Source organism: Ascaphus truei, chromosome 16, assembly GCF_040206685.1.
Source record: "Ascaphus truei isolate aAscTru1 chromosome 16, aAscTru1.hap1, whole genome shotgun sequence".
In the NCBI taxonomy this organism is placed as follows: Eukaryota; Metazoa; Chordata; class Amphibia; order Anura; family Ascaphidae; genus Ascaphus; species Ascaphus truei.
Window position 1 is genome coordinate 16,513,869 of NC_134498.1, and position 13,886 is coordinate 16,527,754.

Below are 13,886 nucleotides of genomic sequence, written 5' to 3' on the forward strand. Positions count from 1 at the left end.
ATCCACTTTTTGTTCATGATTTAATAAAGATTTTTCTACTACTAGCACAGTCCACCCTTATATATTTTTGCATAGCAGTGCCCCGCTGATTCTCTCTGTGTTGAGAGGTGTTTTTTTTCCGGCAAACAGAAAATAGACATTTATGGGAAACTGGTTGAACAAATGCAATTTTCGAAGGTTAATTATAATTATTATCCATAGATAGATAAATAGGCATTCCATCTTAGGTCATATTGGTAAGATGACAACTTGACCAATAAAACACATGCATGAATAGCAGATGTGAACTCACTGATTTTTGTGGAGATAAGTGATTTCATGTCTTATTTCTAGCTCAAAACTAAAACATAAAAGCACAGCGGCAGAAGGTATTTGTCGCCAATTAAGGAGGCAGAGTGAAGGAGGATTCCTTTTGCGAATGCAACAGGAAAAGCTGAACAAACATCCAGGACATTTTGTAGATTAAATAATGCACTACATGTTTCGCTTTTTTGTTTCTCAGAAGGTTTTTTTCACCTGGAGGCTGACTTACAGTAGCCCCACCTAAGAAGAAGCATCTGTTTGCACATCACAGTGGATTTCTTTCCTTTTGTGGGACATTTATTTTGACTTACACACTTTTTAGTCTGAACTTTATTCTGGACTTTGTTTAAGGATTTATTAGTTTACACTCCCTCAGCATTTTCCCCCTTTTTATTTTTTATTTTTTTACATTTTTGTGTTTATCAGATATTTTAGTTCACAGTTGTTGTTGTTGTTTCACTAGTACCACTCGTTGGTTTTATCCACATTCTCTGAGTTTTTTGAGTGCTGTTAGTTTAAAGTTAAGTGTAGAATTATGTATGTATGTATTAAATATATATTTAGCATTTTATGTTTTATTATAAATTGGGTTATTATTATTATTTATGATTGGTGTGGTAGTAAGTTTGATGTATTGCAATGTAAAAACCATTCTGTTTAACCAAGATTTAGCTTTGGCTAATAGGGGTGAGTTTGCTATATGTGATGAGTCAGGGTAAGTGATGTGGCTACGTGTCCTGGGGTGGTGGTTAGAGATGATGGTTCATCCTTCTTTAACATAGTAGTTAGACATTGCCAAGCAATTTCTTATTAGCCTCTTTGGTATGCGAGTAGTGGTAGGTACATATGAACCTACATATGTAGGTACATATGTAGCCCTTTGTAAATAGTTATGGATTGCACATGGCTAGATGGCCACTTGGGCATATGGTGATGACGGTGGTGGCCCTTAATTTGGAAACGGAAGCGGAGAAGTCCTCTTCCACTTCACTGCACTAAAGATTGTGTCCTGTACTCCATATCAGCAAAGGCCCTTATCTGCCCTAAAAAAATAGCGCTCTAAGGGAATCACATAGCCACTATTCCATGGGGTCCCTAGAGTGGCAGACCCCAAGAGGTATTGGCCATGGCTATGTCTTGGGTCTCTCAAAGTGTTAGTGAACTTTTATCATCTAGTTTTGGTATTTTATCCCTTCTAATCCCTATTTCAGCATTTGAATGGTGTTATGACAAGACTAGTAACACCACTTTTTTTATGATAACATAGCATAATTCTGAGAACACTGAGGATAGATGACTAATCTCAGGAAGCAAAAGGATAACAATGGTTTAATTAGGGCAAAGACAAGGAATCGTGGGTTAGCAGGATAAAATAAGGTAAAATAAACAGGGACAGGGATATGGAAACAGGGACGTCGGAAACACAAGGACTAAACAGAAATGGGAAGCTTATCAAGACAGGAAAACAGACAGAAGACAAGTGCAGAGAGGATCCTCAACAGAACCAAGAGGAAACAGGAGAAGGGATCCCAGTTAAGGCAGAAGCCTCAGCACACCCAATGGACATGCAAGGGAAACGTGAACAGAGTGAAAGCTATGTTGATATGTCAGGGATGTCCCTGAGTAGAGATGGGTGAATCCATCCAAATCTGTTTCCCGGATTTTCGCTGTTACCCCCAAAATCTGTTTCACAGTATAAAATCTGCAAACAGATTTGGGCGGTTTCAATCCACGCAGATTCATAAAAATCTGACATTGGATACAACCTGTGGACGGATATGTAGAATCCAACCCGCCGATTCAGCCATTCATTGGCGGATTCTTAACAATCCGCCAACGGATTACTGAATCCGCGGATTGGATTCTACAAATCCATCAGCGGATTGCGGAATCTGTGAAGTGTATTGGTAAAAATAATAATAAATCAGCAAAACGTGAATTGTCCTTTTTGAGATTGATCCACTGAAATCCGCGGACCAAAGGAACCGGCCGATCCGCCGCGGGTCTCAAAAAATGTGCCCATCTCCACCCTTCACATTAGTCTTTAAAGAACTCAACGATGGGTAATGGCAATGCCGTTAAGTTTGGCTTTTGTTTAACATATCATGATGTTAGTGAAAGGGTCTTTGACTTTGGAAAAATAACGTCTGTTCCTGTTTTACGTAACATCACGTTGTGTTCCCTGATTTAAAGCTGCAGACCAAGCAGGATCACGAGAGAACGGAGCGATCGGCAACGTAGCTAATTATTTAATATTGTGTGGATTGTATTGAAGCACATATTAAAGGGGAAAAAATAAAAACGGCACTTTGGACTGCTATGCTATTTTAATGGATTAGTGAATCTGGGCCGTAGACTTTAATGGAGCCCACGTGTAAAAAATGTGAACTTTTTTTTTTATTATTACAATTTTCGCGCCGGAGCCATTATATCTCACACAGTATTTTGAGCAGGTTTGTGTCCTGAAACGTTTTGGGGGGCAAACTTTTACCCCTTCCATGCCCAAGATGTCCTTGTTAGCAAAGCTATAAATCACAAAATTACTTTTTATTGAAAATGCTAAAAAATTTCCCAAAGTGTTCTGCCCAAATCTCTTTTATTCCTATATACCCGCAATGTCCAAGAATGTTTGGGATATACTTGCATATAAATCTCAAAGTACTCCTAATTCCAATAGAACTCGCCTGTCACTCGCAGAGGATATAACTGTGATCATAATATTTATGTTGAATATTCCAAATGAATATGCACTGTGAACTTGTTGCAATAACCAACTAGAAGGCACAAATCTATAAGCAATCTTCATTTGCTATACTGTGATTGATTTGCAAAAAAAGATCCCTAAAAGAATTGAGAGAAACTAAAAGTGCTATTACATATAATCTAACTTCTATTTGTATTGTATACAAGGTTTAATCTTACCCTTCAACAGTAATTGTAGTACATTTGTCATATCTAGTTCAACATTTCTTATTAAAATATAATTTAATGTTCTGTGAAATTACAAAATTGAATTGTGACATAATTAGGGAAGAGTCAATTAACACCAATTGCAGAACAAGTCTTTTTTTTTTTTCCCTTATCAAATTTCGTTGATTTTGTAAATTTTTTTTTTTAAAGTAATATGAGCATTTTACAACCTGAACATGATGTATGATTGTGTAATTTAAATTAACTGTGAGCACAATCAAATGATGAAATTGCATCTCTATAGCAGATTACATATTGTATTCCGGAAATACACGACACCTGCAGGGTTACTTAAAACCCAGTCCTGCTTAATCAGTTAAACTATTTTCTAATTGTCTTCCATTTTCTTTTTTTCATCCAAATTTCTTACTTACTTATGCCTTAATCGAGTCTTTTTAAAAAAAAGGGAAATATTGATGCAATATGCTGATTTGGGACGTTTACAAATTGCCACGCCCGAATATCCAGAGAACTGTTTTAGAACACCACCCTAATTGATGTTATAGAAATTGTGGCATTAGTCATTATGTAACTGCTGTAGGTGTGTCTCGGACTAGCCCCTACTGAAAGTGGTACAGATGTGGCCAATGTTATTGAAGCCTGTGGAGTGCTCCCGCGGGTGAATAAGCGCGATAGCCCAGCTCCTTCTCGCGCGCTGGTGCACAGTAAAAGTTATTGACTTTGGTGCAGACGCTACACGCAATCACGGCACTGAAGGATTAACAATGCGGGGGTCCCATTTGGAAACCTGGAACCCCCCAGCTTGATCGTGGCAGACGCTGTCCCCGGTACCGTGGATTTTATTATTGTACGTCTGCAGCTCCCGGGACAGTGCGTCTTGCTACATCTGCCTGTCCTGCTGCAGCATGCTATGGGTTGCAATAACCGCTACATCTGTATTCATTAGCATTGTCATTTGGCTACTCAAAGTTTGCTCAACAAGGTGTAACGGTGCTCATCTTCGATCAGGAAGCGGACCCGCAAGGGTATAAATTCACTGACCACAGCCAAGGGACAGAGGCCTGCTAGAGGTTACGTGGTTGGGTTGCCGGCAGAGGATCAGGGCCGGGTGCGGCAGTGTTGTCAGTGTCACAGTTCCAAGTTCAAGACAGGAAATCAAGATCTACCTGTAATGGACTGGGAATATGGATCAACAAAGCTGGGACTGCTACAAGAACAGGTACCTTGCTGGGTGACTTCATGTAGCAAGTGCAGCCTTTGGCTGCGCTTATAGTGCAGGCGACGGCGACAGCAACGCGACGGTGATGTCACGCTGCGGTCGCTGGAAAAATCAAATTGACTTCGCGACCAAGCCGTCGCTCCGTTGTGCGTCACTTCTACTATAAGCGCACGCGACGGCGGCAATACATTTGTTTTTATAAGCGCTGCCTTACGTAGGAGGCTGCCAGGAACCAAGACGGCCACAATGACCAAGTGAGGGCAAGTCTAAGATAAAAACAGGACTGGAGTGCAAAACCAGATATGGATCACGTGGATTCCTCACACAAGTTTATATATGAAAATCTGTTTAACATGCAGCTGGAGACAACATTTCTTGCAACCAATAGCGTGCAATTGCAGGACATAACGCACACGCGTGTGTAGAGACCATTGTTGTTAATCAGCCATGTGAGAGAAGGAGGCAGGGTTACCTCGCTATTTCACCTGCGGGACCGCACCAGTGGGAGCAACAACATTAACTACATCTGCATATTAATCTTCCAAACAATCAATAAAAGGCAGTAAGATGGTTAAATGGGTTTAATTTATTGCACCACGGTTACAATTTATAATGTCAGATCGTATCCTCAGGAACCTCTATACCAATTGTACGAGCTTAGTAATATTCAATGTCGTGGTCTGTTCCTTTTGGCACCTTTAAAGTAGGTAACCATTATACAATAGCAACAATTAAGACTAATACTCCCAAAATTGTTATACAGATGTGGCGAGACTAATTGTTTCGGGCCCGGGGGAAAGCTGCGGGCATTGTGGCGCCCGCGCCAGGGGATTTCCGCTGTGGAGGTTTCGTACAGAACCAGAGACCACGGCAGACATGGTCTCCCGCGCCGTGGACTTTTGCTTTTTCAACTGCTGTGCCGGAGACGGTGCGTCTTGCTACATCTGTAGCACAAAGCGGTTCTTGGTCCATAGTGCGTAGATATGGCTTTGTCTATGAGTGCTGTCAGTGTCGCTACTCACCAGTTAAAGGCCAGTTTTGGAAAATTCGGCTTAATTTGATGTTAGTACGGATATATAAGAATGCATGTTCCACTCCAGCATCCATATTTACTATACGGTATATCCACTTTGTGTAACCGTGGGCAAATCCCTTGTGCCAGTGCCCTGGACAAAGCAATATCATTATAAATGTATTGCAAGATTGTACTCCAAGGCAGGGGAGGCCAACTCCAGTCCTCAAGGGCCACCAACACGTCAGGATTTAAGGATATCCCTGCTTCAGCACAGGTGGCTCAATAATTGACTGAGCTACCTGTGCTGAAGCAGGGATATCCTTAAAACCTGACCTGCTGGTGGCCCTTGAGGACTGGAGTTGGGCACCCCCGCTCTAAGGCACCTACATGAATACCTTTTTTGGAGTATTTTTACAAGTGCTTTGGAGTTAAAGGCATTCAATAAATACTGTGGGCCATATTTCCCTAACTCTCTCTCCTTCTCGCAGGCGTGCCGCTAAGGCGTATTTCCAACACTCTAATTGCAAACAATTAGTCACAGGTCGGCTGTGTTGGGCGTTGTCTCCCTTTTCTTTGAAAGAAGTGGTAACATTTAGTCGAACAGCTAGCTATCTTTAAGACTATAATATCCTTTTACCATAACTCTTGTATGACAATGTAACCCCTCCTTACCTGGCTCCAAAGGAGTACGACATTGTGTAATACTGTATATGTATAGTGGTACTTAGTCTCTGTTCATACCCTCCCAGGCTTATGGACTTTGTGCAGGCCCGGGGTGTAAGCAGCGATGTTGCAATGTGGGCGCCAGGAACTTTTCTCTTGCAAACAGACACGCTTTATGTACATGTGGCATCGTACAGACTTCTTCTTTGGGTGCATGTGCACCATCCCCAAAAAGGCACTTTTCTTGTTATCAATACTATAGTATTTTTTCTGGCAATCGCACCAGGACTCCTGCAGGGGTGCACCCTCTCTCCGTCACCCTGTGCATGACACTCCTTGTCCGTATCGGATATAGGTGGGCTATGGACCTGTTGTTAAAGCAGCTCCCATCATGCACTCGGAAGCCCGTTTTTGAGGGACTTCATCTTGAGTACATGGAACGTTCCCCCTTTATCTTCTGGGACTCTGACAGCCCCATATTGTGGCTCTATTTGTGAATAAAGTTGGACTCTCTTCATTTACCTGATTGGAGAGCGCGCCCACGGAGCTCTGACGGGATAATGGGTGTTGAGAGTAATATTGGTTCTCTGCCATTGCAGGAACTACCGTTCCAGGACATCATTTTTCACTTTGAATGTCCCTGTACACAATTTCACGCACTTTCCTTGAAGCATAATCTATTACGGGAGGACTTACGGAGGGGTTAGGGGGTGTTTCTTCCAGCTGGGTCCCAGCGGGAGATTACCCTAAAAAAAACCTTCCCCGTTCCCCCTGAATCATTTAAGAGGATATCCAATATATTCATGAATTTTCTACACATCTCACCCGGACCCCATATATCAGCACTCCATAAGACTACAATTGTTATATCTGAGAATTAGGTACCTTTTTCGGGGATACACCCTACTGATCCCAGCTCACACTTTGTAGCACTGACTATGAATTGGTTGTTCGACCCTACAAAGATTAACGGTACTACTGTGAATCTATTTTGGGACACCTCTGAATGCTTAATGGGAATGTGCCTCCTTCTCCGTAATATTCTTCACGTTTTCTTAGGTCCATTTTATGTTTTCTTGCCACAAAGCAGCAGAATAACGAAGAGAATTAGGTTTCACCTGCATAGGATCTATGGCAGGGATGGTTACTCCAGTCCTCAAGGGCCACCAACAGGTTTTAAGGATATTCTGGCTTCAGCACAGGTGGCTCAGTCAATGGCTGAATCACTGATTGAGCCACCTGTGCTGAAGCAGGGATAAATTATGACATTTCAGGAGCACCCCCCCTCTCCCAAATTTAACTGACCAAACCACCTGCGAAAAACTTGAGGCACAAATGTTGACATATTTATCCATCTCTAATTGCCCAGTGTCCCCAGCATGTCATTTTAGAGAAAGTTGAAATAAAACATGTGATTGAGCCACCTGTGCTGAAGCAGAGGTATCATGAAAACCAGACTTGTTGGTGGCCCTTGAGGACTGGAGTTGGCCACGCCTGGTCTATGGCTTGAGTTGTGACATCTTCTCGGTGAATTCCAGCCATATGGGCTTTAACTCCCTGATTATTGGGGCATTGTGTTGAAGGCCTCTCGGGCAGTGGCGGGAGCACCTGAGGTTTCTCTATTACCTTTATAAATCAGTCATCGGAGAGTAAAGAAGTTATTTATTAGAAATGAATGTGGCTCGGCTCAGAGAGAGTATTGTATACTTTTAAAGAAAGGCGCACAGTTGTAATGCAAAGCAACTGTGACATTGCTTGCGTACTTTTATAAAGCCCTGTCACGTCACATGGTCCACGGTTTGGGGGAACTGCTCCTTTAAGACACCTGGGTTTATGTGACATTGCAAGAAAGGAATAACTCTGGTGCATAGAATTCAATGTAATACAGTATATAATGTGTATATATATAATACTGAGTTAGGTTATGGTGAGTAATAAAACTATATATATATATATATATATATATATATATATATATATATATATATATAGTCACTTATGTAACATTGCAATGTAATATATAACGTATATATATGGTCACTTATGTAACATTGCAATGTAATATATAACGTATATATATGGTCACTTATGTAACATTGCTATGTAATATATAACGTATATATGGTCACTTATGTAACATTGCTATGTCATATATAACGTATATAGTGTCACTTATGTAACATTGCTATGTCATATATAACGTATATATATGGTCACTTATGTAACATTGCAATATAATATATAACTTCTATATGGTCACTTATGTAACATTGCAATGTAATATATAATGTATATATGGTCACTTATGTAACATTGCTATGTAATATATAACGTATATACTGTATATGGTCACTTATGTAACATTGCGAAGTATTTTACATGAGTCCAGTTGCATGTTTAGGATTCTCTTTGTTGCTAAGTGTGATCATGGGGTTATTGGCATCTACTGGCTGCAAAACACAGCAACATCTCGTCCTAAAGTTACAACTATAATGTCAATGTTTTTATTTGATAAATAACCTGGTAAAATGTTTTGTTTTTAGTTTGGCGGACCTGATTTCTGAATAAAGCCTGTATCCTATTCTTTTTAATGGCATTTCTTTGTCAGTTAATAAGGGGTTTTATCTACTCCTTATGCCAGGGAGGCTCAACTCCACTCCTCAAGACCCTCAAGTGGTAAGGTTTTAAGGATCGCCCTGCCTCAGCACAGGTGGCTCAATCAGTCCCTGCTTCAGCACAGGTGGCTCAGTCAAAGACTGATTGAGTACCTTTGCTGAAGCTGGGATATCCTTAAAACCTGACCATGTGTGGGGGGGGGGGGAGGGGGTTTGAGGCCTGGAGTTGAGCTCCCCTGCCTTATGTCATAATAGAGCGCCTCACAGCTAATCACCAGAAAGGGAAATGGTGCAGAGGCTGCGTGGGAGGTACCCTATTACCACATAAATAATTGCTTTAGCTGACTCCTAATGACATATTACAGTATTATAAATCAGGGCTTTGATTAAACAAAGAAACAAAAAAACTGTCACAAAAACTTTATGAATCTTATTCTGTTCTCCCTACAAATGCTAAGCAAATGGAACATGCAATGGTAAGAGAAAGTGCATCAATATGTAACATATAACAAACCTGAAAGTTGCATTTTTTTGTTAAAACTGGATTGTTATTTATGTTCTCTTTGTGTTCTCTTTGGTTTCTGTAGAACATTCACATTAAAACGTTGGCAGATGATGTGGTAAGATGTCCATGGCAAACCCATGGACTGCAATGCATGCTCTCGTCTTTGTAATCAACCGTTATCACCAATGGCACCAAGCCATGTGCATGATTTAGTGCTGGCACACTACGCAAAATTCATTCTGCATGAATATCATACACATGTCCACCTCTGTCCATTTACCTTCTCATACTTCATGCTTTTTTAGATGTTTTATCGCAATCATTTCATTTATGAGAAAATCTAGTGCTTTGTACTTGTCTTTAAATATTTGTGGTGCAGTAGTTGCAATGCTAAAAAAGAAAGCACTAATATCTTCTTGTTTTTTGCTACTCTTCTACTGCAAATCTCAAATGTTTGTTTTCCTCGTTATATTTAATCCTATAACATAATTTGCAATTAATGACTTCATCAGCTTGGATTGTTGCTGCAGTTAGTATGACAATTAAGTAATAATCCCCAAAGGAGAGGTTATTACCTGGCTATTAATGCCCAGGGTTGAGGAGTTGAAGTCCCTCCTTCACCCACCTCCGCTCAACTCCCACAGACATTCCCTTTCCTCTTGTCCTGTATAACAAGCTTCCCTCCCTGTGCTCCCCATCCTCCCCGCTCTCTCTGCCCTCCTCACTCTCTCTGCCCTCCTCACTCTCTCTGCCCTCCTCACTCTCTCTGCCCTCCTCACTCTTTCTGCCCTCCTCACTCTCTCTGCCCTCCCCACTCTCTCTGCCCTCCCCACTCTCTCTACCCTCCCCACTCTCTCTACCCTTCCCACTCTCCCTGCCCTCCCCACTCTCTGCCCTCCCCATTCTCCTCTGCCCTCCCCACTATCTCTGCCCTCCTCACTCTCTCTTCCCTCCCACTCTCTTTGCCCTCTCCACTCTCATTTCCCTCCCCACTCTCTCTGCCCTTCCCACTCTCTCTGCCCTCCCCTCTGCCTCCCCACTCTCTCTGCCCTCCCCACTCTCTCCACTCTCTTTGCCCTCCCCACTCTCTCTCTGCCCTCCCCACTCTCTCTGTCCTCCCCACTTTCTCTGCCCTCCCCACTCTCTCCACTATCCCCACTCTCTCCGCTATCTCCTTGACCTATCAGGAGGCAGTATTTTAATAATGTCCTCCTGTTTACCCTAAAACTTTTGGTTTACTCTACCTCAATTATTCCTCAAGGCGAGAAACTCGTGTACCTTTAGATTTCCTTTGTCAGTGAATCAAAGGCCGATGTTCATACTGCTAATTTAGTTGTGGACTACATTGAGGCAAATTATTTTGTTATATTTCAAAAAAGGGCAAGAAATGCATGGGTCCCTTTTGGTTATGAAACTCCATAATGTTAAATTGGAAACACTTAATTTAATTTTTATATAGAATTAGAACCAGATGGTCCCCCTCTAGAACTGAAGTGCACAATTCCTAGCTCAATGAACCCCCCTGTTCCAGAGATATTTATCTTTTAATATGGTGGTAAACTGAAAGTAAAATCAAAGATGGCTACCGGGGCCATCCAATAGGAAGCCCCGATATCATGCTCCGATGATATTGCAGCATCCATTTGGCCTGTGAGAAGTAGGCTATGATGGTGGCCATTTTTATTTCCCAAAAGAGATCAGATCACCAACACATAAAACGGTAACTAAGGCCCCCAGAGCTAAAAAGAGCATTATTCAGCACCTGGCGACTCCCCGGTTCCAATTCCATAAATACAATAAAAAAATTAGTAGTTGGGATGCTGCTTTAAATGAAATTTTACCTGCAAAACCCCCCAACCCCCCCCCCCCTTGTTTTGAAGCACAGGTAGGGTAACCATATGTCCCAGTTTAGCCAGGACAGCCCCAGATTTTCATTTAGTGTCCCCACAAATTTCTCAAAGTTGTTCAAATGTCCAGGTTTTTAGCTTTTTAGTTTTTAGCTTATGGACTGAATTAAAACTGTAAAAAAAGACACTACATGTAAAGTAAACATTTTAAATATATTGGTAAACGCTAACTACTGGTACAGAGTACCGGGGGGTGTACTGTGTATGCCATATTTAAATGTCCCACATCACGGCCCACGTGACCAGACATTTAAACAAAGCAGAGAGATACCGGCACCCCATACCGGGGCCTGTAACTCGGGAAGCAGGGTATTCCTGAGGCTGACATGAATGTGGTTCAGCTCCGGAGACCCCCTGCTTCAATACTGTGTTATTAAAATAAAATAAAAGCGGCTTCATTACCCTAGTGGCTAGCCGCTAAGGTAATGAAGGGGTTAAACCAGAGTACCTGGTTGATTGGATGTAGAGGGGGTGGGTGAAGGGGGTAGTTGCCCCAAGGTGGATGGCTAAGCCTACAAGGAAGGTTGTGGAATGTGTTGACCCCTTAATTACCTTAGCGGTACTAACCACTATGGCAATGAAGGGGTTAACTCCTCCCACTACCCACCCGAGAGGCATAACCATCCACCTCTATCCCCTTCACCTATTCCCCCTACCCCAATAAATAACCAATACTAGCCAATATACCAATTGATTGCCAGTGTTTTTGTGTATCCCCTCAACGGGAGCAAAGATAGCCCTAATGGCAATGAATGGGCACCCTACCACCCACCCCCTCTACCCCCAACAAACCCCTCCTCAATGTATACAGTACAGTAATGAGCAAAATCCCTATTATCCAGATCTGGACAATTAGTGCATTTGCACATTAGAAATACAACATTACCCAGCCAGCATATAGTAAATGTTGTACTTACCCCTGCCAAGATGAAGGCTGTCCTCCTCGTCCTCGTCTTTAGTGGGCAGTGGGCGCCAACAGTAAAATAACGAACTACTGTCCTGGAATCCCATAATCCCTTACTAACCAATATGGTAATTAAGGAGTTAGTCCACCCTCCCGCTACCCACCCAGGAGGCCTAACACCTTCCCCGGGGCAACTACCCCACCCCCTCTACCCATTGATTGTCACTGTGGTAAATCATGCACACAATTTGGGCAAGGATTGCCACAATGGCAATGAATGGGCAACCTAAAAGTTAAAAACAACCACAGAATAAAATACATTACAATTAAATAAAAAGAAGCATTTGCCAATAAACCCATTGATTCCTGTGTTACAGGGCTCCTGATATGGGTTGCCGGTAGCTCTCTCTGCATTGATTAAATGTCCCGGTCACGTGACGCGGCAGAATTTAAACATGGTGGAGATACCAGCACCCTATACCTGGACCAGTACCTCTGGATGCAGGGGGTCCCCGAGGCTGAAATTAATGCGGTTCCCCTGCCTCAGTACTATGTTATTAAAATAAAAGCTGCACGATCGCCAGTTAGAGGTGCGCAGAGAGAGAGAGACTGATGTTTGTCTTCTGTCACTGTGCATCTCTTACAGACTGATGCAGCCCGGTAGGATTCACACAGCGGGTGTCCCATTCAGAAGCAGGGACGCCCGCTGTGTAATCCGGATGGGCCATTAGTCTGGTTGCAGGGATTCCACAAGCACATGGGACCAGAACCGCACCCGTGGTGGAATCTGCGCCAACTGCGCGACCAACCATTGTGCTACATCCGTAGGTGAGTTGAGAAGATCTTAATATGAATAAAGATAACATGAGATAACCTTGAGTTTGATACATTACTCTGTTATCCACGCCATATTAGTGCTGTGTAAAGAATAAGATGCCAGAGATAAGCAAGTTATATGCGTAAACGGGGATGATATTAAACTAATACCATTATAATATTGATTTACATCGGAAGGTCATGCCAGTATCTCAGTCCTGTTTAAAGGTCAAGCGGCATGCGGGCCGATAGGAAGCAACAAGGGATCAACATAGCAGCTTCTAATAGGCCTGAGAGGCACAGGAACTTTAAACAGCCCAGTAGCAGCCCCTTCTGATGTAAGTATCTTTGAACGCAGGGGGTCCCTGGAGCTGAAATCAACTCGGTTCAGCACCAGAGACCCCCTGCTTCAAATCCCAATTGGTATAGCAACTTTAAAGTAGCAAATCCCATTTGAATACCAACCTCTCTTTGCAACTTCTGTTGCGTTCTATGGGTGTGTAGTTACTTGCCCACTAGGGTCCAGATGCACAAAAGGGTTTGAAAGTCTTTATTCCCGTTTATTTTGTGGGTCTGGGCCTATGTTTGCAATTAGACTTAAAATAGCTTCACTTTGCCTAGGTTTTTTTACAGTAGCTCTTTTTCTCAATAGAAGACAAGTATTCTTTGAAAAATGACCGTTTCAGAACTGAGTGAACCTGTCCCACTGACATGGGACTTTTTGTCAACTCTACTGCCCACTCACCCTGAAGACGTGTACACCTAAACAACAGCCATTCTCACAAGCCACATTTGAGACTCGGCATACAGAACAACAGTGTATGTACAGTTATAGGGTTGCCAGGTGTCCAGTATTGGACCGGACTGTCCTCCATTTGGACACTTTGTCCAGTAAAAAATGAGCGGTTATACTGGTCATGTATGTATCCGGTATTACCTCTCTGGACATAGTGACCAGACCGGGTTGGGGGGCTGCGGGATTTCCCTGAACAGGGCTGTTCCTAGGAG

At 42.4% G+C, this 13,886-nt stretch overlaps 1 protein-coding gene across 5 annotated transcripts in view; it reads left to right on the forward strand.

Moving 5' to 3' along the window:
• DIAPH2 (diaphanous related formin 2) overlaps window positions 1-13,886 on the forward strand; it is a 1,317,111-nt gene that overhangs the window by 120,550 nt on the left and 1,182,675 nt on the right. For 3 of the 5 annotated variants that reach the window (XM_075572809.1, XM_075572806.1, XM_075572807.1), the window contains exons 2-3: window positions 9,205-9,222; window positions 9,334-9,366. The exons of 1 other annotated variant lie outside the window; for it this stretch is intronic. In XM_075572809.1, the coding sequence (XP_075428924.1) occupies window positions 9,205-9,222; window positions 9,334-9,366 (51 nt within the window). The remainder of the gene's footprint in view (window positions 1-9,204; window positions 9,223-9,333; window positions 9,367-13,886) is intronic. One more of the 5 variants, XM_075572808.1, reaches the window with a different exon arrangement.